Source organism: Argentina anserina, chromosome 2 (genome assembly GCF_933775445.1).
Source record: "Argentina anserina chromosome 2, drPotAnse1.1, whole genome shotgun sequence".
NCBI classification, from domain to species: domain Eukaryota; kingdom Viridiplantae; phylum Streptophyta; class Magnoliopsida; order Rosales; family Rosaceae; genus Argentina; species Argentina anserina.
Genome location: NC_065873.1, coordinates 16,525,723 through 16,548,965, shown reverse-complemented (window position 1 = coordinate 16,548,965; position 23,243 = coordinate 16,525,723). Strand labels below are relative to the sequence as shown.

Here is a 23,243-nt window from a genome sequence, read left to right as displayed (position 1 = left end):
ATGACTCATAAATATGATATGAATGCTAATTTGTGTCTTCATAAACTATAAATATATGTAAATAGAAGTATAATTTGTTACATTATTTTCATGTGTTCAATTCAATTCTATTAAATTAATAATTTACCATTTTTATTGATTACTTTTTTAAAAAATTGACTATTGGTCATATATTAGAAAAATATGAGCGTTAACATGTACATAGAACACCTCTAGGACTTCGAAAAAGTTGAACCTTGCAAAACAACTAAACTTAGAAACTAACTCTAGTTCTGTCTATGCCAACCAACCATGACATAAATCCAAAAGAACTCAGTAACCAAAGTGTCTCAAAACTTGAAGACTACGCATACTTATTCAATGATCTAGAACCATCCTGCACAGGGAGATTCTCTGGGTTCAACTGAAAAATAACCCAAATTAAAAATGAGAATGGCCCAAACAAGTTCAAAACTCAATTCTCCCATAGAACCCCAATAGGTAAGCAGGCCTCTAAGTCCAAACTAAATGTTGCATGCATGTTCCAGCCAAGCTTGCCACTGAAGAGAGATCCTCCTACAAAGAAATGCATAATCTAAAAATGGAAGTAATTTCATTGTGAGTACCCATTCTACTTGCTACTTCACTCAAAAATCTTATTCTCCCGCCTCTTTATCTCCACCAAAAACACCACAGTCGTCATGGTGGCTCAGACACAGTTATAATCTAGCCATACTGACAATTACAATTTTGTTACATTAGTAGTCACACTGATAGTTACACTAGTTCACCATGTGTTGTTCTAATTAGGCTTTTTTTGTTAACAAATGTGACTATTATTATGACTGTTATTGCAACTGGACTTGTGGTTGTTGTTGTGAGTGCTTTTGTGACTGGTGTTCTGACTGCTATTGAGACTCAGACTGTAACTGACATTAGAATCAACCTCATTCGCCTTCCTCCTTTACTAAATTTGGCTTCTCTTCTCTTCACATAGCAAAATATCACACACACACACACACACTAAATCTGACAAGACCTTTCCTGAGTTTCTCCCTGAAACTTGAAATGAATCCCAGATTGAAATCAAAACAGGCCGAAAGAGGGAGGAGTGAAGGACGCTGCTTCGTCACGATAGGACTATGTCTCCACCCAAAGACCTCCACCAGGTGGTTATAGTGGGGGAGTATAAAAAGTCATCCTTGGGTTTTAAAATGATACCTCACACTAATGTCGATGTGTAAAATCTTACATCTGAATACCACCCGGTGACTAAAGTGGGGAGAGTATTTCATTATTGGACTCGTGTGTATGATCATCGGACACTTCCGCACAACACTTTGGAGTTGTTGAGGCAGGGTCGGCCCAAGCTAGAGGCGGATGACTTAGGCCTCATAATTAGAAGGCCTCCTATATACATGTATAAAAAATACGCAAAAGAGAAAAACCAGTAACAAAAAAAAAAGCAATCTTCTCTTCTTTTATCTACTGTAATTTCATTATGTTTAGATTATTGATTCTAAATTATTATTTTTTTGCATATTCCAAAAAACTATTTAGGCCTCGAGTGACAAATTTTGTGGTCAACATCATAGTTTGATTTTTGTTTTTTATCAATTCCGAATTTTGTTTCAATTTGGTTGTTTTTTGTTATATTAAGTATTAATATGAATGTATATGTAAATACAAATCCAAATGTGAAAGCAGTTTGTACAGAAGATGTAGTTGAATTAAATGTAGAGAGTATTGAACTAAAAAACTAGGAAAATCTAGAAACAAAATCTATTGAAAGGGTACCACAATTTCACAATTTTGGCTGAAATATTTTTAATCCTAGCCAATGGAAGAACATTGATGCAAATAACCTAGGAAAATTAGTTTTCTTTATTTTCGTTATTTCATAGGAAGCCTCTCTTATTTGTGGCCTTCGGCCTCATTTGGTCACGGGCGGCATTGTGTTGAGGTCATGTCTCATTGTCTCTTGATCCCAAACACCCCATGCAAACGGGTCAAAAGATTTGCCCGCGGCTACCCAGCTACCTTTCTTTACGCCTTCTGATGCCCCCACACGGTGAATTCAACTGTAAAATCATGGTGGGTGACTGGGTGTGGCTCCCATAGCCTCCCTTCTTTACCGTTTAATATGGAGAAAATGGGACCCAAGAAACAATTGAAAACACCTCAGGCTCCCCAAGCTCTGTACTTTTTTTCCTTCTCTCCCATGTGACTCTCTCACTGCCACTCTGCCACCCCCGGTTTGGTTTTTTGGCTTCTCTTCCAAATCCAGCGAGTAACCACCCCAACTCTCTCTGCAACTCTCTCTCTCACTCATCTCTAACTGAAACGACTGAAACCGGAGAGAGCTACCCAAAATAGACAGGATAGGCTTTAGAGACATCATCCGATGCCGTCTTTGTGTTTCATCAACTTGGTCATCATATTCTGCTCATTGCCTCCTGCTTTGGGTGCCGACCCGTACGTGTTCTATGATTGGACCGTCTCCTACATCACTGCTGCTCCGCTTGGAGTTAAGCAACAGGTTCTTTCACTTTACTTTCTGACTTTCCAGTTCTGGGTTTCAACTTTACTTAGTTCTTGTGCTGTTCTAGCATCTAGTTCCGATTTGTGAGTATATCTATGCCTGTTTGGAGTTGAACTCAATATTGAGTTCAATCATTCACTGCTGAAAAGCTGTTGCATTCAATAATAAGTTCTCGTACAGTAGGAAACAGTACAAGTATCATAATTTGTTTACCCCATAAACCCAACCAGCTTTTTAGGAGGTTTTAGGCGAAGAGCTGTTGAGAACTGGTCAGCAACTTATATATAATGATTGAGTTGTCTGCTAGAATTGCTATTAAGTCGTACAAATAATGTAAACTGTGAGAAAGTGTAGAGTTGCTATAGTGGTTTTAGCTGCATATCTGAGCCATTGTGTCGTTAATACTTCTCAGGTTATTGGGATTAATGGAGAGTTTCCAGGACCGGTGCTTAATGTCACTACAAATTGGAATGTTGTTATCAATGTGAAAAATCACCTGGATGAGCCATTGCTTCTCACATGGTTAGTACTTACTACATGCATGTGTGGTATTGGTACCACGTGATACTATATTTTCAATGCTAATGTTGATAGTTAAATGCAGGAATGGAATACAACATAGGAAAAACTCTTGGCAAGATGGTGTTTCTGGGACTAATTGTCCAATTCAACCTGGTTGGAATTGGACATATGATTTTCAGGTTAAAGATCAGATAGGGAGTTTCTTTTATTTCCCTTCCCTAAACTTCCAGAGAGCTTCAGGTGGATATGGGGGAATCACCATAAATAACAGAGCTATTATTCCGTTACCTTTTGCTCTGCCAGATGCAGATGTCACTCTCTTTATTACTGACTGGTATACAAAGAGTCATAAGGTGAGTATAAGCTGTTTTAAATTTGCCCTGTTGTCATTTGGAGCACCTTTCTGTTTCTCAGGTGTGAATCATACTTCAACAGGAACTGCGGAAAGATATCGAAAGTGGAACTAACCTAGGAATTCCTGACGGCGTCCTCATCAACGGAGTTGGTCCCTTTCGCTTTGATGAGTCAATTGTTCTAGACGGCTTTCCTTTCCTTACAATAAATGTTGAAGCAGGTATATGTCTGGGAAATATTTTGCTGGTTGTTGTTAAATGATTATAATTCATCTTATAAATAAACCAGAATCACATTTTTAACATCTGGTGCTCAGTTGTTGAGATACATTATATAATTTTACATGCTTTTGAGGGGTGTTGAGCAAATGATCTGCAGTTCTGGCCCCTTTTGGGGTCAGTTCTTCTTTGTACCTTACTAGTTTAATAATCTACTGTTACATATGCCCTGTTATTACCTTCCTATTTTAAAGGGAGCTGATACTTGGTCGTTGCTTAAAACAGGAAAGACATACCGCTTCCGGGTGCACAATGTTGGCATCTCAACTAGCTTGAATTTCAGGATACAAAATCATAACTTACTCCTGGTGGAGACTGAAGGATCGTACACGGTCCAGCAGAACTATGCTAATTTGGATATTCATGTTGGTCAGTCATTTTCGTTCTTGGTTACAATGGATCAAAATGCCAGCAGTGATTACTATGTTGTTGCCAGCCCCCGTTTTGTGAATTCATCTTCATGGGCTAAAGCTACTGGAGTTGCCATCTTACACTACTCCAATTCTCAAGGACTTGCATCAGGTCCTCTCCCTGATCCTCCTAATGATTTTGACAGATATTTCTCAATGAATCAGGCAAGATCTATAAGGTTGTAGTGAAAGTGTCTTTTTATTTAATAACAAATATATTGCACCTGACGAAAAGTCGAAAACTAAACCGCTCATTAACTTCCAGTGAAAGCTTTTATGATAATGGTGGTAATCTTCAAAATAGAAAGACTGGCTGACAATTGCTTACTCCTTATTTCAATATCATAGGTCGACAAGATAACTCTTTTCCTCCTGATTTTGTTATACTTTCATTTGAGGAGGTTGAATGATGCTGATCAAAAATATGGAAATATTTTTCTTGCCTGCTGGACTATTTTTAAATCATCTTTGTCCTTTCTTTTATAGATATTATATTTCTCAATGGCTTGGCTTAATCTCATGATGGTTTTTAATCGTAGGTGGAATGTATCTGCTGGTGCTGCTCGTCCAAACCCACAAGGTTCTTTTAAATATGGCGAAATTACTGTTACAGATGTATATGTCCTCCTAAATAGGCCTGCTGAGCTTATAAATGGGAAGTGGCGCACAACCCTCAATGGTATTTCATATTTAACACCTGAAACTCCACTGAAGCTCGCCCAGCAATTCAACATCTCAGGGGTTTACAAGCTTGACTTTCCAAATAAACTGATGAACAGACCGGCCAAACTTGACACATCTTTAATCAATGGTACTTTCAAAGGTTTCATGGAAATCATCTTTCAAAACAATGACACCACTGTTCAGAACTACCATTTGGATGGCTATGCATTTTTTGTAGTGGGGTGAGTTTTTTATTGTGTAAATTATCATCGGTCTCTATGTCTAATTGTAGAAACCCAAACTTTGTAACATTATACAAATGTCTGCGCTGTAGTATGGATATTGGAGTGTGGACAGAGAATAGCAGAGGCACTTACAACAAATGGGATGGTGTTGCTCGCTGCACCACGCAGGTACCTTAGTGCTCTTCTAAGATCCAATTAATTAGGAGATTTTTTATAAGGGATCTTTTAGCTTCAAACAGATGCAAAGTTGAAATAGGTTTCATATGTCATGATTTTTATATCATGATTTTTGTTATAATTTTTGATTGATTAATCTGGGGAGTAAGGAGTTGAAATATTTACTTTATGACATTATGTCATGGTTTTTGCAGTACCCATTTCCATTAGTGTTTAGTCATCTGTACTTATACTCTGTGACTGGAAGCTTTTCTGTTGGTTGCTTCATGCTCATATGTTTACAGGTCTTCCCGGGAGCTTGGACAGCCATATTGGTTTCTCTTGATAGTGCAGGCATTTGGAACCTACGCGCACAGAATCTGGACTCATGGTATCTAGGCCAAGAGCTTTATGTCAGTGTTGTTAATCCTGAGAGTGATGGATCCGAAGCTGCCTTGCCTGATAATGCCATTTACTGTGGATTACTTTCCTCTTTACAGAAGTAAGACATCAGGAATTTGGCCGATACTTTTTATTCTGTTTATTTATACCATGTCTCTTGAAATTTATATCACACAAAGTTCCTTGTAAAACCTTTGTCTTAATGCGTAGTTTTATTTGGTTATGTTTTCCAGAGACCAAGCTCAGCGAGTTAAGTTTTCCGGTTCACCCTCAGTGTCCAGTTCGAGGGCAACAATTTTGGTTTTACTAATCGTAGCATTTGAGGCTTTCATTCGGTAATCAAGATGGTAGAAGGTGTGACTGAAGCGCATTGTGTTTACTGCCACTGAAAAGGCGCATTTTGATTGAGATAAGAGTAGATTGTTAGTGGGTAAAACCCATTTAACACTAGTAGTGTTTGGATGAGAAAATTATGAAATCCGTAGAAGTTTATAAATGATGGCATCTTAAAGTTCATTAATCTGAAATCTGTTAATTGCAATTTCTGTTGTTTGGTTATATTTATGAGGGATTTGAAGTATGTAATTGATTAAGAAAGTTTGAAACATTAATAACAATTAAAATGTAAAAAACCTTATTTTAGAAAGATAATTGTTCAATTGAAGGAATTTATAAATGACACATATTTTGTGAGGAATTCAAGTGATGAATTTAAACAGCAAATTCTTTTGTTTTGTTTTCCAAAGAAATTTGAAACTTTCTATCTAATAAAACCAAATACGGGATAGGAATTATGAAATCCTGAACTTTAATTAAATTCACTCTTGTTTTCCTTCATCCAAACACAGCATAGAACTAAATTGTATCATGTACTGTAATTCACCATTGTAATCTAAAGAATTGTAATTGTACGTAGTGCAAGTGTCTGATCTGTAACTTCAAGATTAGTAGTCAATTCTTATCAGTAATTGGAACTGCAGAAAGAGGAAATGAATCTGGCATGTTGATCTGTAAAACGCGGTCATGTGTTTGCTCCCAAGTCCCAACTCAATTGGATGGATCGTGTTTGTGTAAGAATTTCTTTTATGTTGGGGTAATTTTCTGGGATATACAAAATTAACCAGTTTCGGTTAGCCGGGTTTTTTTCTTTTTCCGATGGTTGGTTAGCCGGTTACATAAGTTGATTGAGTTCTCATTACCAAAAAAAAAAAAGATTAAGTTCCGTTTAGGAAGAGAGAGAAGTCGATACCAACACTAGTTTAAGCTATCTGAACATGTGCTTTCGTCTGATTCCTTGTCACATTATCAAGCGCAAACACAAATATAGAACGCAAGGGGCACCTTTTGCTGATATCACACGGTAAGGAATTGTACAATATACAATCCAAAGGATTCTCTTCATCAATGCTGATGGCATTTTATTCATCAATTTGCATGTACCAAAACCATACTAACATAAATTATCACAAACAATTCTTTGCCTATGAGCTTATGCCGAGGTCATCTACTGCGCATATGGTTAATTTTTTCAAACTGAATTTCGTTTGAGTTTTATGATTTTCTTGCGTAGTTGCACATTATTTTTAAAGAGCCCATATGAAGAGATACATTATCTGGTGTCATCTTTACTATTATTAGAGATGTCGGATTGTGTGAAACACAAATTGAGATTAAAAAACGCGGGTTTATGTAAAGAACAAATTAAAGAGAATATAGATTCAATATGTGTGTCTTTTTGCACGCAAGTTGCACGAGTCTGTGTGCTATTACTATTTATAGCATCAACAACAATTTTGGTAAAATTTCTTTAAAGTGAAGAAAATGTTAAAATCTCCAAATATTTTATGTTTAAGCTCCAACAATTTCTCCATTTTACGTATTTATGCATTTATTACAAGTGAATAAAGTATTATATAATCCTATTTTTATAACCATAAATTATTATATCTATTTAATTTGTTAGTTTGAAATAAATGATTAAATTTTTTATTGTTTCGATTGGTTGTTATTAATAGTTGAGTTATTGGAGAAAAGTGTATCATTTAATGCTCTTGCTTCTGTAAAAATTTGGAAATTTGGAGAATTTCTCATTCTCCCTTATCAATTTCTCTATTTTAGAGAATGAGATACATAATCTGTTAGAGTGGAAAAAACTCAATATTCTCTAAAATTTCTCTTTTCCTCAAAAATACTAAAACTGTTAGAGATGCTCTTAGTAACGTGGTGTCATTGTTGTTATTGTATCACTTCCGTGCATTTATTTACTGCTTTTTAAAGTAAGATTCTCTCTTAATCTAGCAAAGTACAATAGAATTATACTCGATTAATTAATAACCTTATTAAAATAATACTTTTTGCCGGTCCCGACTCGGGACTAACGTGCTAAATTAATATTTAGTTAAATTTGTAAGATAATAGAAATTTGAGAATTCGTATGGACCTCATCGAATATATAAATTAACCATAACATAATTTATATAATAAATTTTACATTTATGAGGATTTCATTGAAGAATTTGGTTGATTTAATTATCATCAAATAAAATAATATAATATTAGATAATATAATATTTTGAACAACAACATCCGTGATAAATCTAATAATGTGGTGCATGAACAAAAAGTAAAACTTTTTTATTTGAAAAAGTAAAAGAAAATATTTATTATACCTTGATAAATTAATAAGTTATTAATTAATCAATAAATTAATAAATGATTAATTTATCAATATATTAATATCTCATTAAAATAATAAGTTTTCTTAGTCTCGAGCCTATTAATTATAAAGGTTTTACTGTATTTCACAATTAATTTTATTACAGTTACAGATAACTAATGTCATACATAATACATTGATTTCATGGTAAATAAGTCAAATCTAATCTCATGTCTTGGTCTTATGATCTTATCTAGGTCTCATCATCCGGCTCTGGCCCGCTCTAAAGTCCACCCTACCCTAAAAGGCTAAGCCCGACCCAGCCGTCCTAATGCAAGGGCCGACCCAAGCCTTTTTCGATTAGGGCATGATAAGGGTTGTGCAAATAAAATCTGGCCCTACTCTACGGCCCGGCCCGGTCCTAAAACCCGCTTTTTTTTGCCTTAATAATAATATATTTTTTTCTTTTTTTCATATATGTTTCTTTTATTACATATGCAATTGAACATTTTTTTTTGTTTATTGATTTTATAAATTTTATTTATATTTATATTTTGTTAAATAACCCTTGATTTTGAGTGAAAGTTCATTGGATATGTGAATATAAGCACTTCGGCGAAATCTATCATATATATGCATGTAAAATATGATTATAAGTTAAAAAGAAGAGTATTATATCATGTGTATAATATTATAGTTAAATATTGAGGAAAAAATAACTTTAATATATTTATTTAGAATTTTCTATTTAATAAAAATAATGTGATGTTCGGCCCGTTTTAACCCTATTTAACCTAATTTGGAGAGCCGGCCCGACCAGACTATCAACCCTTTTAGCCCTAAAGGAATGGGACAATAGGGTGGGTCGAAAGCTTACAAATTAAAGCCTTAGTCCGGCTCTATTTTTTGTTGACTTGGTCAATTCGGACCCGTTCCTTTACCTTTAAGCCCTAACAAGCCCAATGACCCCTAATCTTATCAAACCAAACAATATTCTTTAAATTTGTTATATTCTTGAATCATTTAAACATCATCAGTACACATTTCATCTGCCAATTCATCCTCTGTCACACTCACACGTTAAGTCGATGGTAACCTCAAAACTTATGGGGGGGGTTCCTCTTTCAGTTGCCTCCGATTCTGATTGGATTAGAGTCAACACGTGTTGTGTACCAATTGGACCTTAGAAACGTCTTCATGACTGTTTTCCTACTCCATTTACAGGTCATCTTCTTCTTCTTCTCCAGTTGAAAGCTCAGTTTGTTATCCTTTTCATCTCTTGCCTTGGAAGCAACGACTCTGAAGCAACTTGCAGAGTAATAATCTCTGCGTCTATAAATTTATGATCTTTGTGTTACAGTCTTTGATATAGGCGTGTAACACTTGAGACATGGCCACGACTAGTATTATTGTATTATATTCACTCTTATCATTCATGTTCTTGAGCTTGGTGCCAACCCAATCAGCTCCTGTGGCAGCTCTGATAACCCAAATTCCTGGATTCAATGGCACTCTTCCTTCAAAGCACCGTTCCGGGTATGCAGATTTTGGTAGATATGTAGTTTTGGATGTGTTTCTGAATTTTGGTTTATGTTTGTATTGTTCTGTGGGGGTTTTGAAGGTATGTGACAATTGATGAGAGTCATGGGAGGAACTTGTTTTACTATTTTGTGGAATCGGAGAAGAAGCCGTCGGAGGATCCGGTGGTGCTGTGGCTGAATGGTGGACCTGGTTGCTCCAGTTTTGATGGCTTTGTCTATGAGCATGGTATTGTTTCTCACCTGATACCTTGTTTGGTTTGATTACCAAAGATGATCGAGAAATGCCGTATTTGTCAAATTCCGTTGCTGGTTTTGTGTTCAATGACTTCAATCCAAGAATACTAAACTGTTTGCTTTACTTCATGCTTATAGAATCCATTGTTTCAATGAAAGGAAGTTTCATGTTTTGATTTGGTAGTCACTTTCACATGGTAAAAGACTATTTCTTTTTAACAGGGCCATTCAATTTTGAAGCATCAAAGACCAAGGGAGGTCTGCCCAAATTGCATCTTAATCCATACAGCTGGTCAAAGGTTTTACATTTGATAGCAAAACTTATGTTTCATTGATACTGAATTTGATTACACTTGATTGAGTTTTCCTCAAGCTTACTCATTGTTTGTGTTTCTTCTCAGGTGTCCAATATTTTATATTTGGATTCTCCTGCTGGGGTTGGTCTTTCTTACTCCAAAAACAAATCTGACTACATAACTGGTGATCTAAAGACTGCATCTGATAGCCACACATTTCTCCTAAAGGTGATAATGGAAACAACTTGAATTGCTTTCATAATTGTTTGGCTTAATATTTTTACTTATGTCGTAGTACAGTATTAATGCAAATGTTATTTTGATTTCCTGCAATCAGTGGTTTGAACTTTACCCAGAGTTCCTCTCCAACCCTTTTTTCATTTCTGGAGAGTCATATGCTGGTGTATACGTGCCAACACTTGCTTCTCAAGTTGTTGAAGGTACCGACCTACAATTTCATAATTGTTGCATCTTCAATGTTTTGAAATCTTTTTAAGATGGCGCTGTGAAATTTTAACAGGTATTGAAGCTGGTAAAAAGCCCAAAATCAACTTCAAGGTATTTAACATGTTCGTATTCCTTTTGTTCATTTCAAATATGTATGGATGCAATCTCAAATAACTGCATTAAACAGGGTTATCTTGTGGGAAATGGAGTCACGGATGAGGAATTTGATGGGAATGCCATTGTTCCATTTGCACATGGGATGGGACTTATATCAGATGATCTATTTGAGGTTTGTGCTGGATGACCAATTCCATTATTAATTGTAATGCAAATTTTATATCCTATATTCTGAATATGCATGTCGCTTTCTACAGGAGGTAATCAAGGAGTGCAATGGAAACTACTATGAGCCCAATAGTGAAACATGTGATAACAACCTTGGAAAAGTTGACAAGGTATGAGAAGATCCATGGTTTACAATAAACGAAGTATATACTGTACTTTCTTTTAACTTTACTAATGATTTTGTCAATTCCAGGCCATAGAAGGTTTGAACATTTATGACATTCTAGAACCATGCTATCACAGCACAGATTCAATGAAAATTACAACCATAACCAGTAACACACCATCTAGCTTTCGAAAGTTGGGTGAAACTGAAAGGCCTCTTGCCGTGAGAAAAAGAATGTTTGGTCGCGCGTGGCCTCTTAGAGCTCCTGTCAGAGCTGGACTTGTTCCAACTTGGCCACAGCTTATGAATAGCGAGGAAGTTCCATGCACTGTAAGTTTTTTTACATTAATGTACACCACTTTGATCTGTTGGAACTATGACTTGACTTTCTAAAATTCGTAGTAAATATACTAGGTACTTTTACACAGTAACATCCCATAGCGACTGCTGAACGTGTCACGATGGTTAATTTTGATTCTACTTGCAGGATGATGAGGTTGCAACTGCTTGGTTGAACAATGCAGCAGTTAGGAAAGCAATCCATGCAGAAGATGTGAGGTTTCTCAGTCTTAATGATATTAAACTAGAATCTGAAATATGAAATAGGGTCATAAAGCATTAACTTGTTCAAACTTCTGTTTATACAACAGAAAAGTGTGATTCCCAGTTGGGAATTGTGTACAGACAACATTCGTTTTTACCATGACGCTGGGAGTATGATCCCTTACCACAAGAATCTCACTTCAAAGGGATACCGCGCCCTTATTTATAGGTAATCTCCAATTATGCCTCTGAAAAGACATTGGCATTCTACCTTTGCTTAATTTTTAATTTGTCTGCACTGAGATGCTGGAATGTAAAAGGGAAATAGAGAAACGGTTGATGGAATGTTATAACTTTATATGTTTCTCTAATATTGATGACTCAGCTGTTTCCAATTTCCCAAAAAAGTTCCCAAATTAATCCCCAGGTCTCTGTAAGTAATAGACTTCCCAGCTGAAAGTGCTAATCGGGAACATGTACAAGCTTTCAGCCTTTCACCTGGTTAATCTGATTTCAAAGAAGTAGAACTCAGTACAGATAGGCTATAATGTGTACTTTTTCTGGCAGTGGTGATCATGATTTGTGTGTTCCATTCACTGGGAGTGAAGCATGGACTAGATCAGTTGGTTACAGAATTGTGGATGAATGGAGGCCATGGACTTCCAAGGGACAAATTGCAGGGTACGTTTGTGTATTTTCTTCATTGCACCGGATCAAAAGGCCGTTACTCAAAACTGCAGAAACTAAGTAATCTGATGTATTTGTTGCAGGTATACACAAGGATATGAAAACAACCTCACCTTCTCAACCGTAAAGGTAAGAACATAGCCACATGAATGTTGTCATTTTCTCTAGTGATCCAAAACATTGTTGGTACTTGGTAGTTGGTACTCATACTTGAATCTGATGGTGCAGGGTTCTGGTCATACAGTTCCAGAGTACAAACCTCGAGAGGCATTAGATTTGTACAGCCGATTCTTGGCCGGACAACCACTTTAGGAAGAACAAATTCAGAGGAATAGGGCAGTGTTGCTATTTATTGCGTACACCGTATGAACTTATAGATGAGGGAAATAAATGATCAAAAGGAACTCCTTGATTTCAATAACCTCTTTCAGTTTTACTACCAGCTTGGTATTTGCAGTCTAAATTTGATATCAAAATTGCATTATTAATATAGATATATAATAATAATTATCTCTAGAGTCAAGCCTATCATAGAACTGGCGGCAACATCCGTGTAGTAGATATGTAAATCTGATTAACAATAAAACGATGCTAATGAGATGCACTCCATCCCTAAAATGAAACATCAGCTAATCTCCATCAAAATGCTCTTCCCATATTCATGCATCTTGAGATCTCAGATCTCGCAACGCAGTGAACCCCGGATACATTAAATAAAACATGCTCAGAAAAGTAATACAAAACATAACCCCTCTTCCAAATAGCTATTAGACCTGTATGGCAAAATCCAGGCGGCAGAAACCCAGTAATGCTCTCAATCTTTACCTGACACAAAGCTTGAAAGGTCTCTGCCTAAAAAGAATTAGGTATGAGATACTCTAAATGATTTCCACATGCAACTTAGTAATCTGCATCATCAGCAAGAAAAATCCCAGCAAATTAAGCAGAAGTCTTCTTGTTTCTGAAGCTCTCCTTCAGCAACGAAAACTTCTTCTTGCATTGGTTCACACTCTTCCCAGGTACAGCAGCAGCAACTCTCTCCCACCGCTGACTGGCTTCCTTTGGAAAAGTTTTCAGAGCCTGAACTAGTGCCCTTTCTTGTACAGCTGACCACACGTCTTGCTCTGAGCTCGACGGTAATCCATTGGCAGCATTTGGATCATTAGGACTCTGGTCTTTTGCACTTCCACTCGGCGACTCTCCGGACTTGTCTTCTGCCTTGTCGCTCTTGCCAGCACTGTTTTCAGTTTCCCGAGGAGTCGATGATACCCCTTCTACTTCCACTCTTGTTGTAAGTGGTGAGGCAATAGTTGGTGCAGGTTTCCTCTTTTCGAGAAAAGAATCAAAAGCTTTGCTAGAATCAGGTTTCTGGAGCAGGACCGTTTTGGTTGCCTTCAGAATTTCTTCAACAGATCTCCCAGTACCAATGAAGTCCGAAACAACCTCCCACCTTCGAGATGTACCTTTTGGAAATTTCACCATTGCTTTCCTCAAAAGCTCAATCTCTTCTTTGTTCCATGGTTTCTCCTTCTTCTCATAGCTACTTAACTGAACAACACCATTACTCACCACAGAACCATTCTGTTGTGGAGTCATCTTCTTCTCCTCTTCTTTATTTCCCTCTACATCATTGTTATCTCCACCATGTGCATCTCTGAGAACTTTTGCAAGCTCCACCCCTGCTTTGCTCTCCATCCTGTCACATATACTCCTAAGCTGCTCAAGATTAAGAGACGAACAAAGGCTCTCCACATCATCCTCAGCAATATTGAGCAAACGCTGCGATATAACAGGCCCAGAGAGTGTTCGCAGACGACTCCGCTCCTTGCGCAACAGTTTTTTCTCTTTCTCTCTTAGTTTTTTCTGCTGCGACGCAGCTTCTGCAGCTCGCTTTTCCTCCTCCTCTTTCCTTCGCTTCTCCTCTTCAGCCGCCCTCGCTGCTTCCTCCTCCTGTAATTTCTTGGCCAGATACTTGGCCTGCTTTTTCTTCTGCTTCTCAGCTTTCTCTGTTTCCTTTCTTTTCGCAATCCTCGGGTCTCTTTTGTAGGCATTATCAACAAGATTACGTATCCTCGCATACTCCTCCTTTCTGGCCTTTTCTGTAACCTTTGCATTTTGCCTTTCCATCCACCTCTTATGATCACGTGATTCAGCTTGTTCAAGATCATACTCGTCCTCGTGCGGGAACTCTCTCCAGCTTTTGAAGCTGTACCAAAAGTTATAAAAATCATCCACTTCCTTCAATGAAGTATTATCATCCCCTAAAAATGGGATTGGTTGGTTAACCGACCACCGCCCGTTCCTCATAAAAGCAGGACCAAACACCTTGAAAAAGTCCTGCGGGGCACATTCAGTGGGGGTATCATCATCAAACTCATCAGTGGAGTCATAAATTCTTCTCTTCACAGGGTCAATCAAAACCTCATACGCTTCCTGAATGGACTTAAAGTGGGTCTCTATCTCGTCCTTCTTAGTCTGCTTAGCATCTTCAGTTTCCTCCGCAAGAAGAAGGGAGGCCTGCTTGTCAGGATGAAACTTCAAAGCAGTCTCACGGTAGCTTTTCCTTATCTGCTCCTCTGTGGCAAGATACCTCAAATGACTCAAACCCAGCAACGCATAGTGATCCTGCTGTTGCTTCCCTTCACCACCCGACTTCTTTTTTCCTTTGCTGCTGCTATATGAATCAAACGACGGCAGAGACGTCTGCTCCTTATCAGCCACCTTCACATCTTCAGGGCTCGCAACCTCCTCAACCCAACCACGCATCTTCAGAGCCACCGCATGGAAAGAATGCCCAGCCGGCTCCTTCCCAACAGCCTTCACCGGCAGCCCGTTGGAAGAAACATAGATTGGTTTCCCATCTACTATCTCCTCCGAATACGTAATCAGACGGAGCTTGCTCTGCACACCCATAGCTCCCGTAACAAATCGACACTCCCGAATTCAAAAACCTCCAAATGAGCTTCACAATTATCTTGGAATATGACTCGAAAACAATCTCCCCACTGCACTGACAACCAATCTTCAATCAGAAACAAACACTATACACAACCATTTTACATGACCAGAACATCATATTACTCGTACAAAACCAAAAGAAAGCTAATTAATCACATAAAACCTAATTAAATTAAACAATCTGAACTAATCAAAAATGAAAAAAAGCCAAGCAGAAACAGAACTTTCATTATACGTTCCTCAAAAACAAAGACTCAAACTTTATAAACAAACTCAAGACCTTTCACAAGAATCAAACTCATGCAAGAACAATAAGATGAACAATAACTACAGAGCATGAAATTTATATACAAAAAAAAAAAAAAAGAGGCGGCGGCGGAGGACAAAACCATAACCTGTGGGAGTAGAAGAAGGCGGCGATGAAAGAAATGGAGACAACAGCGAGTAAAGGAGGAGACTTGGAGGAGGATCGAAGCTGGTACTGGAGTTGAATAACAGTCGCCGTCGCTCAGCCTCGTCCCAGGTTTGCTCGCGGTTTACATATATAAAGCTCCAATGCCCTAATCGATTCCCCAATTGGGGCTTCTTAAACCACCTACGCCCCCACACGTGTCACCTCCCAGCTTTCTTCCTTCATTAATATCCCCCACCTTGGGCCACCCATTTGGGCCTGCCCATTCCCCAGGCCCAACTTCGACAAATGAAAGCTTAATAAACTGTTTACATCACTCCGGTTGTTTCAGCTCAACCATGGCGGCTCTGATTCGGCGGCGTCTGCTCGGCACGAGCGCCGAGGCGGGGAGGAGGAGGAGGAAAGGTGAGGTGAGGGAGGTGACGAAGGCGAATTTCAATGCGGCGGTGGAGGAGTTCAAGGCTGACCTGGCCGTGTCGGACTTTGTCGCCGTGTCGCTGCAGAAAACGGGGTCGTTTTCGGCGAGGTGGCACCGGCCGTTGCCGTTTGATACAAACGACACGGCGTATTTGAAAGCGAAGTATGCGGCGGAGCGTTTTCAGGTGCTGCAGTTCGCTGCTTGCCCTTTTAGTCTAAGAGGCTCCAAGCTCAAGGCTCACCCGTTAGTACATTTTTTTTGCTTCTACTGTACGAATACGTGTACGTATTTATGTACGTGTTTTGATGATGTGAGTTTGTTTTTTTTTGGCGCAGGTATAACTTTGTGTTGTATCCTAGAGATGAGCTGAAAATGGGGATGCCGGCTTATAGTTTTTCAATTCTAACGTCACAGTTGACGTCTATGGTTCAAGAAGGGTTTGATTTTAATGCCTGCATTTATGATGGTGAGCATTTCTGTCATTCAAAGTCGGAAACTTTTAGACCAAGTTAATGTTTTTAGGGTTTAGGAGAGATTGGAAGAGTATGTGTCAGAGAGAATTGTTGATAGTTTATACTACCCTGTTCTTGTTATTTTGATTTTGATAGTCAAATGGAGCCTTTTGAGTTGTGTCTTGCGATCATGTATATTTTTTGTGCTTGCTGATGTGAAATTGGGGGGTTTTACTCCAACCAGAAACAATGAGTTCTTGTTGGATTCAGTTGGGGGTTTAGCGATTTGGTATGGTGTTTTGAGATTTAGTTCTGTTTTGTCTGGTGACAGGTATATCATACTTATCTAAAGCACAGGAATCTGCAGCTAAAGCGCGGATAGGGAATGCGACATGGTCGACACCCAGCAACTATGTAAAAGACTCTTCTGTAATCCATACTGTTGCTGACACAATTTTTATTCAGAGAATCAAATCACGAGTTAAGAATTGGATAATTACGTGCAAGAAGTCTTGCTCAAAAGAAGGTAAGAAAAGTGTTGTGGGTTCATGATCCTTTTTTTATTTGTTTGTTTTACTTCTATTGTCTTGTAATTGGAACCTCTATTCACTTCTATTTGCAGATGTGCTGGTGAGTTCCTTGAGAAAACTTGTGGTGGGGACTGAACTCTATGGATCGAGGCCATACATGGATATAGATGTTTGCAGTGAGCGTCAAGTACAGCTTGCACTGGAGGTACATTGCTTGGACATAGGTGTTAATCCTTTAGATTACGGTGATAAATTAATCAGAATTATGTTAATTTAATGCTTTTGGTTTTTGGTTTCAGATGCTAAAAGAGTTCAGTTATGAACTTGTTCCTGTAATAATCCCGGCGAAGGGTGGAAGTACTAAGTCTGTTCGAGTTGTTTTGATAAGTTCTAAAGAGGACAAGGACTTGTTTGAGGTTAGTAAGAGATTTTAAATTTTTGGTTTGTGCATCATCAACATCAGGGTTGTGTAAATTAATTTTTGATTTGAATATATAGAAAGAGCTTCTAAATGGTGAGGAGGAACAAAGCAAGAGGTTTCGTGGATTTCGTGAGGTGATCGATCTGATTTCTGCTTCACAGAAACCTGTTGTCTCCCACAATTCCCTTAATGGTGTTTCTCTATTTGATAAATATCTTTGTCTTTTGATCCTCCTAAATTGACCATTGCTCCATCTTTCATTTCTTATATTTTGAATTTTGCTTTCTGCAGATTTTACGTTCATTTATTCAAAATTTATCTCCCCTCTGCCGGCTAACATAGATGAGTTCACAGGCTCTTTGAGCTTAGTTTTTCCCCATATACTTGATGTCAACCATCTGATGAAGAATATTGGCCCTTTAAGGAAGGTGACCAATATACCTGCAGCTATCTCCTACCTCAATAATCATTACTTTGCACCTATTGATTTGGAAACTTTGCCCCAAGGTAAAATCAATTTTCCTAGTTTTCATTCACAGAGAGCTGTACAGTAATGCCACAGGGTTGTTTCTCTGTTAGATTTACAATGAAACAAAGTTCTGCATTTTGTTTCACAATATTGATAATGTAAAAAAAAAAAAAAGCATGCCGAATTGATTCTTTTAAAAAAAAAACAATACTTGGAACTTGGAACTTGGAAGATCTTAACTGCATTTTTGTTATATACTTTTTTCATCATGTCAGATGAAATGGCTAACTTATTAATAAATACAATGTCTGTGGTTGTCATTTACAGAAAATGAAGGCAATGTTCATAGGCATATTATCGTGAAGATCTGTTATTTATTTGCTAAGCTCTGCACCATCCTGAAAATTCCGAAGAATGCTACGCCATCTAACAATCACCTTTTAGCTCCAGCCCTTGAAGAGTACGCTAACATATCCAATCTCTCTGACATTCCCCAAGAATCAGATGAGGATGTCCGAATCTGGAGTGGTAATATGACAAAAATCAGCTGTGATCATTTGGTCTTCTTGTGGGGATTTAGAAGTGGGTTGACTGCTGGAATGCTCAAGAGCATGCTGCAAAAGTCACATGATGTATTCTTGGAAAACTTTGATGTTCGGATAGTAGATAAGAGCTGTGCCATTGTTGTCTTCCGGCAACCTGGTTTATCTGAAACTTTCCTTGACGTTGTAAGTCACGCAAACATTTCTGGATCCTTGAAGGAGATGGTCTCAGAGGGTCTAAGAGCAACAGATTATGGAACTTACAAGCGAGTCTGTAAGTTGGGCTTATGGGAGGCAGATCTAGCAGACTCCTTGGACAAAGCTTTAGAAGATCCAGAGTACAGTATGGAAGCTGATTCAACAACAAATCGCAGAGAAATTCTTTGGTCGGCCGACTCCATGATTAATTTCGCCAACCTCTAATACGTACTGATGCAGTGTTTAAATGAAATCAGTTTTGCTCAAGCTCACTAATTGGTGTACAGAAGACTTTAAAACACGAAATGAGGTCCTTAGATTATCATATCGAAATTTCGGAAGTTTTTTTCAGCTGATGAAATTACTGTGTCATGTTAGAGATTCGACCAGGGTGTCTAATGTAATTGAATTTTGTATCGTGAACTATTCATATAATTCAATGAAAATAGCCCTTGAATTTTGAGTTCCTCATCTGTTCTGTAGTAAACGACTCGTCGTATATGCGCGTGTTATAGGCAAAACACTGCCGCCAGGTTCAAACGGTATTCAAAGTTTCCATATTTTCTCAGGGGTCAACACTCAAAGACGCCACTCATGGCTTCAGCTTCGATCTTTCTCTCCCTCCCAAACCCTCACAAAAACGACACCGTATTCTCTTCCCGCAACCGCTCCCAATCCTCCGGCCGCTTCACCTCTCATCAATCAAACCCCTTCGCCGTCAAATCCACATGGAGAGCAATTCCCTATATCGCCACCGGAGTCCGACGCGCTGAACCCGCGCCTACTCCGGTCCCCGCATCCCAAACGTTCGATGTTCTGATCATCGGAGCCGGGATCATCGGGTTGACCATAGCCCGAGAGTTCCTGACCCGGTCGGACCTATCCGTGGCCGTGGTCGACAAGGCGGTCCCCTGCTCCGGTGCCACCGGCGCCGGTAAGGTCTTTTTTCTGTCAATAAGTGTTTGAGAAACGTTGGGTCAATGTCAAAACTTTGACTTTTCTTAATTCAGGGCAAGGGTATATATGGATGGCACACAAGACACCAAACAGCGAGCTTTGGGAGCTGGGGCTGAGAAGCCAGAAGCTTTGGGAGGAATTGGCTGAGAGCTTAAGGGTGCAAGGATTAGACCCCTTAGAACAATTGGGCTGGAAGAAAACAGGTATTTTCGATACTCTGGGGGGATCCCTTTGTTGGTTTTGGATGTGTGTTTGAGTGGTGATGTGTTTTGTATATAGGGAGCATGCTAGTTGGTAGGAGTAAGGAGGAGTTAGAGGTGTTGAAAGGGAGGGTGGAGCAGCAATGTGGAGCTGGGATAAGAGCAGAGTACTTGTCGGCGGGTGACTTGCGTGTGAAGGAACCTGAGTTGAGGGTTGATGAGCATACTGGGGCTGCTTTTCTGCCTGACGATTCCCAACTGGATGCTCATCGTGCCGTTGAGTTTCTTGAAAAGGTGTTCATTTTCTTTTATGGTCATGAATTCTATAGAACTTGATACAAGACACAGCTTGGTGAAAATTGTGGTGAATTTTACCACTAGTTTGTTTTTCATACTTGTGTAGGGTAATAGGCTTTATTCATCAGAGGGTCGGTATGCTGAGTTTTATAACGATCCAGTGATGAGTTTGTTGAGGTTTGTGATCATACGTACGAATGAAAGTTTTGATTTTTATAGGTGAGCTAGATCATTGAGCTAATGCCATTGCAATTCATTATACGCTCAGATCTAGTGGCAGTAGGGAGGTTGAGGGTATTCAGACTTCCAGGAGTATCCTGAAATGTAGAAAGGCTATTGTGGTGGCAGCTGGTTGTTGGAGTGGATCATTGATGCAGGACCTGATTAGAGAATCAGAAATTGTACTGGACGTCCCTGTCAAACCACGAAAGGTACTTTGGTTTTTGGATCCAGGATCTGGTTAAAATATAGCACTCACTCTTATCTATATTATGAGTCTATGATTTCTTTTCCAGATGCTTGATGCCATTAATGTCTCTTTTATTAGGGATAATCAATTGAAAATAACTCTTTAAGCCCTCACACCTTCTTGAAAAGAAGCTCTAATGTTTCCAGCTTTTATGTTTAGATGCATCTGATACTTAGTCTGTATTGCAGGGTCATCTTCTGGTGCTTGAGAATTTCAATTCCTTTCAACTCAATCATGGTCTGATGGAGGTGGGATATGTTGATCATCAAAGTACAGTTCCATTGGCTCCCAGCTTGCTTGATCAGACCTTGTCTATTTCAATGACAGCCACCATGGATACAGTGGGGAACATTGTTCTTGGTAAACTTTTACAACACTACTCGTGTTTTTGTTCTTTCCAATAGTGATACCAAAATTATAAATTTCACATATGTATGAGTTTAGAGATCTCAGACTTATACCAGATATAGCTGTTTCATGCTTATTAATTACTACTGCAAATTTCCACAAAGCTTTACATATCACGTTTCTGTATGACAAGCTTTCATAGATTTACAAATCTGAAGGTCTCACTAGTCACTACCAGCTCTTGTTTATGACTTCTAGGGAGCAGCCGCCAATTTGCTGGGTTCTGCACGGAAGTGGAAGAAGTCATCATCGGTCGTATATGGGATCGTGCTAGGGAATTCTTTCCCAAATTAAGAGAGAAGCCCCTAATAGATTTTAGTAAGAGCAGAGAAGTTAGAGTAGGATTACGACCTTACAGTAAGTTTGCATCCTGATATCTTTTCAAACCTTCGAAAGTGAAAAATAATAATTTCAAAGCTATACAGTTCTCAAAAGTCTGGTCCTGTGAAATTGATTACTGAAATAAACGTACAATCTCAGTGCCTGATGGGAAGCCAATGATTGGGCCTGTGCCAGGTTTGCCAAACTTGTTCCTTGCCACTGGTCATGAAGGGGGAGGACTTTCCATGGTAATACTCACACATTTTGATTATGCTGATTATATAGAATTTTTGCGAGAAAGATAAACCCAAGATTCAAATAAGAAAGAAGTTTCAGTTTTTTCTTTTTGGTCTGAAGAAAGAAATTTTTAATGCTTAATTATTTTTGTGAATTATACTGCAGGTTTGGATTATGTTTCCTAGCATGTGCATATGTTTAATTTTTACTGGTTTGTGTTACTCTTATTTCATTCAACAGAAAAATTTATCCACCATATTGGTTCAATTTCAGGCTCTCGGAACTGCTGAAATGCTTGCAGATATGGTGCTAGGCAATGCTGAGAAAATTAATTCTGCAACTTTTGCTCCTCATGGTCGATGTTGAGAATAAAGCAAACTGTACTAATCAAGTTTAATGATATGTTCTTAATCGTTTCATCTCTTAAATACCAATTTCTCAGTCTTCTCTTGGGCAATCTAAAAAACTTAATGTCTAAAGTCATGCCAAGGAGCACCTTAATGTCTGCAGCGTTGGTATGTTGCCTTCAGCTTGCTGCTCATTTTGACATTTTCTGTACTCTGTATTTACTTCCACTATTTTCTTTCAGTACATATGCGTAGATGTTTTCAATTACGTTTGTGTAATTTCTTCTGTGCTTGAAATCACATTTCAAATGGATATACTAGTAGGATTCCCCTTTCCCATGATGACCATTGGATTCAATATTGGATGTTCCAGGGTACAAAAGCATGCAAGGCATCTTGGCACAACCCTATCTGTTTTTAAGCTTGGCATCGGCATTCTTGTCTTCAATTCTTTTATCTATACTTCGAAGTTCTCTGAAGATTTTTCGAACTCCTGCCCAACCTCTTCATTGTTTATCGATAATGATGATAACCCCTTGCCCCAAAAACACTTCATCATTTGTGTGTTTTGAGGGTACCTCTGCTAGTGCTATACCCAGATCATCTCAGCTCTTTCAGGCAACATGTTGAGGTAGTAATTTGTCTGGATCCCTTTTGAACTCAGCATACTCAAATGTTCCTTCATGTGGAGTGAACCTTCGGCATATTGTGGTACGATTTAGGGGATAATTAACCATTATATGCATACTGCCCAAGGTTCACTGAAGCATGAAGAGCTGCAATTCATATCAGAGATTCAGAGTTACCACAGCTTGGATTAGGTCCATCCGTCATGTCATTTGGTACCATCATGCCTCATGCGCTTATCACGTGACTGAAATGAACTTCTGACCACCATGCTTGGAGACAGTTCATCTGATCAGTAGAAACGTAGCATCATCAGTATAGAAGACTAGAAGAGCATGCAAACGAGTTTGTTCCATGGAGATTTCAGCCGAAAACAATATCTTCTCCAAGAGTGCTCCAGAGTTAGAAGAGTTTGCTCTTGGCCAGTGCATTGGCGTGCATAGCGTCCTTGAAATGACGATCTAGTAGCCGATGGAGTTGGTGCATCACACTAAGCTGCATGCCTGTATGTTTTCTAGTAACAATGATGAATGGCTCGACCACTACATGTGTATGCAACATAATAAATAGCATA

The 23,243-nt window shown here is 38.6% G+C and overlaps 5 protein-coding genes across 7 annotated transcripts; 4 read left to right on the top strand and 1 right to left on the bottom strand.

Annotated features, from left to right (window-relative positions):
• The first annotated feature begins 2,196 nt into the window (after positions 1 to 2,196).
• Positions 2,197 to 6,195, top strand: LOC126784971 (monocopper oxidase-like protein SKU5). The gene is made up of 9 exons (XM_050510538.1): positions 2,197 to 2,518; positions 2,934 to 3,043; positions 3,126 to 3,396; positions 3,479 to 3,617; positions 3,901 to 4,264; positions 4,625 to 4,990; positions 5,083 to 5,161; positions 5,455 to 5,651; positions 5,785 to 6,195. Exons 1-9 carry the CDS (start codon positions 2,384 to 2,386, stop codon positions 5,888 to 5,890), a joined length of 1,767 nt encoding a protein of 588 aa, XP_050366495.1. The 5' UTR covers positions 2,197 to 2,383; the 3' UTR covers positions 5,891 to 6,195.
• Positions 6,196 to 9,481: 3,286 nt separating this feature from the next.
• LOC126784973 (serine carboxypeptidase-like 20) lies at positions 9,482 to 12,922 on the top strand. The gene is made up of 14 exons (XM_050510539.1): positions 9,482 to 9,743; positions 9,829 to 9,974; positions 10,205 to 10,281; positions 10,384 to 10,506; positions 10,616 to 10,718; positions 10,799 to 10,836; positions 10,913 to 11,014; positions 11,100 to 11,180; positions 11,264 to 11,506; positions 11,664 to 11,729; positions 11,827 to 11,948; positions 12,287 to 12,400; positions 12,490 to 12,535; positions 12,635 to 12,922. Exons 1-14 carry the CDS (start codon positions 9,598 to 9,600, stop codon positions 12,716 to 12,718), a joined length of 1,491 nt encoding a protein of 496 aa, XP_050366496.1. The 5' UTR covers positions 9,482 to 9,597; the 3' UTR covers positions 12,719 to 12,922.
• A 38-nt stretch (positions 12,923 to 12,960) lies between these two features.
• Positions 12,961 to 15,916, bottom strand: LOC126784969 (uncharacterized). Of its 2 annotated transcripts, none has more exons than XM_050510534.1 (2): positions 15,760 to 15,916; positions 12,961 to 15,411 (listed from the first exon to the last, which is right to left on the bottom strand). In XM_050510534.1, exon 2 carries the CDS (start codon positions 15,317 to 15,319, stop codon positions 13,346 to 13,348), a length of 1,974 nt encoding a protein of 657 aa, XP_050366491.1. In that variant the 5' UTR covers positions 15,320 to 15,411; positions 15,760 to 15,916; the 3' UTR covers positions 12,961 to 13,345. The 2 variants fall into 2 exon arrangements, with proteins under 2 accessions (XP_050366491.1, XP_050366492.1); XM_050510535.1 differs by having other exon boundaries at positions 12,961 to 15,416; positions 15,760 to 15,901.
• A 59-nt stretch (positions 15,917 to 15,975) lies between these two features.
• LOC126784970 (poly(A)-specific ribonuclease PARN-like) lies at positions 15,976 to 19,271 on the top strand. Of its 2 annotated transcripts, none has more exons than XM_050510536.1 (8): positions 15,976 to 16,437; positions 16,530 to 16,660; positions 16,978 to 17,172; positions 17,269 to 17,381; positions 17,476 to 17,592; positions 17,675 to 17,789; positions 17,889 to 18,104; positions 18,394 to 19,271. In XM_050510536.1, exons 1-8 carry the CDS (start codon positions 16,115 to 16,117, stop codon positions 19,029 to 19,031), a joined length of 1,848 nt encoding a protein of 615 aa, XP_050366493.1. In that variant the 5' UTR covers positions 15,976 to 16,114; the 3' UTR covers positions 19,032 to 19,271. The 2 variants fall into 2 exon arrangements, with proteins under 2 accessions (XP_050366493.1, XP_050366494.1); XM_050510537.1 differs by having other exon boundaries at positions 16,223 to 16,378.
• Positions 19,272 to 19,373: 102 nt separating this feature from the next.
• LOC126783478 (uncharacterized) lies at positions 19,374 to 22,287 on the top strand. Its single transcript, XM_050508953.1, has 9 exons — positions 19,374 to 19,740; positions 19,817 to 19,966; positions 20,043 to 20,257; positions 20,367 to 20,437; positions 20,529 to 20,691; positions 20,918 to 21,089; positions 21,336 to 21,494; positions 21,618 to 21,706; positions 21,969 to 22,287. Exons 1-9 carry the CDS (start codon positions 19,401 to 19,403, stop codon positions 22,059 to 22,061), a joined length of 1,452 nt encoding a protein of 483 aa, XP_050364910.1. The 5' UTR covers positions 19,374 to 19,400; the 3' UTR covers positions 22,062 to 22,287.
• The last annotated feature ends 956 nt before the right edge of the window (positions 22,288 to 23,243 follow it).

What these genes read in the sequence shown, in the direction of transcription:
- LOC126783478 (XM_050508953.1), top strand. Translation starts at nt 19,401, where the DNA reads ATGGCTTCAGCTTCGATCTTTCTCTCCCTCCCAAACCCTCACAAAAAC. An exon ending in ATTGGGCTGGAAGAAAACAG is followed by an intron (nt 19,967 to 20,042) that starts GTATTTTCGATA and finishes TTTTGTATATAG; the next exon opens with GGAGCATGCTAGTTGGTAGG. An exon ending in AGTGGGGAACATTGTTCTTG is followed by an intron (nt 21,090 to 21,335) that starts GTAAACTTTTAC and finishes TATGACTTCTAG; the next exon opens with GGAGCAGCCGCCAATTTGCT.
- LOC126784971 (XM_050510538.1), top strand. Translation starts at nt 2,384, where the DNA reads ATGCCGTCTTTGTGTTTCATCAACTTGGTCATCATATTCTGCTCATTG. An exon ending in CGCTTGGAGTTAAGCAACAG is followed by an intron (nt 2,519 to 2,933) that starts GTTCTTTCACTT and finishes AATACTTCTCAG; the next exon opens with GTTATTGGGATTAATGGAGA. An exon ending in TACAATAAATGTTGAAGCAG is followed by an intron (nt 3,618 to 3,900) that starts GTATATGTCTGG and finishes TGCTTAAAACAG; the next exon opens with GAAAGACATACCGCTTCCGG.
- LOC126784970 (XM_050510536.1), top strand. Translation starts at nt 16,115, where the DNA reads ATGGCGGCTCTGATTCGGCGGCGTCTGCTCGGCACGAGCGCCGAGGCG. An exon ending in AGGACAAGGACTTGTTTGAG is followed by an intron (nt 17,593 to 17,674) that starts GTTAGTAAGAGA and finishes TTGAATATATAG; the next exon opens with AAAGAGCTTCTAAATGGTGA. An exon ending in CTCCCACAATTCCCTTAATG is followed by an intron (nt 17,790 to 17,888) that starts GTGTTTCTCTAT and finishes TGCTTTCTGCAG; the next exon opens with ATTTTACGTTCATTTATTCA.
- LOC126784973 (XM_050510539.1), top strand. Translation starts at nt 9,598, where the DNA reads ATGGCCACGACTAGTATTATTGTATTATATTCACTCTTATCATTCATG. An exon ending in AAGCAATCCATGCAGAAGAT is followed by an intron (nt 11,730 to 11,826) that starts GTGAGGTTTCTC and finishes TTTATACAACAG; the next exon opens with AAAAGTGTGATTCCCAGTTG. An exon ending in TCCAAGGGACAAATTGCAGG is followed by an intron (nt 12,401 to 12,489) that starts GTACGTTTGTGT and finishes TATTTGTTGCAG; the next exon opens with GTATACACAAGGATATGAAA.
- LOC126784969 (XM_050510534.1), bottom strand. Translation starts at nt 15,319, where the DNA reads ATGGGTGTGCAGAGCAAGCTCCGTCTGATTACGTATTCGGAGGAGATA.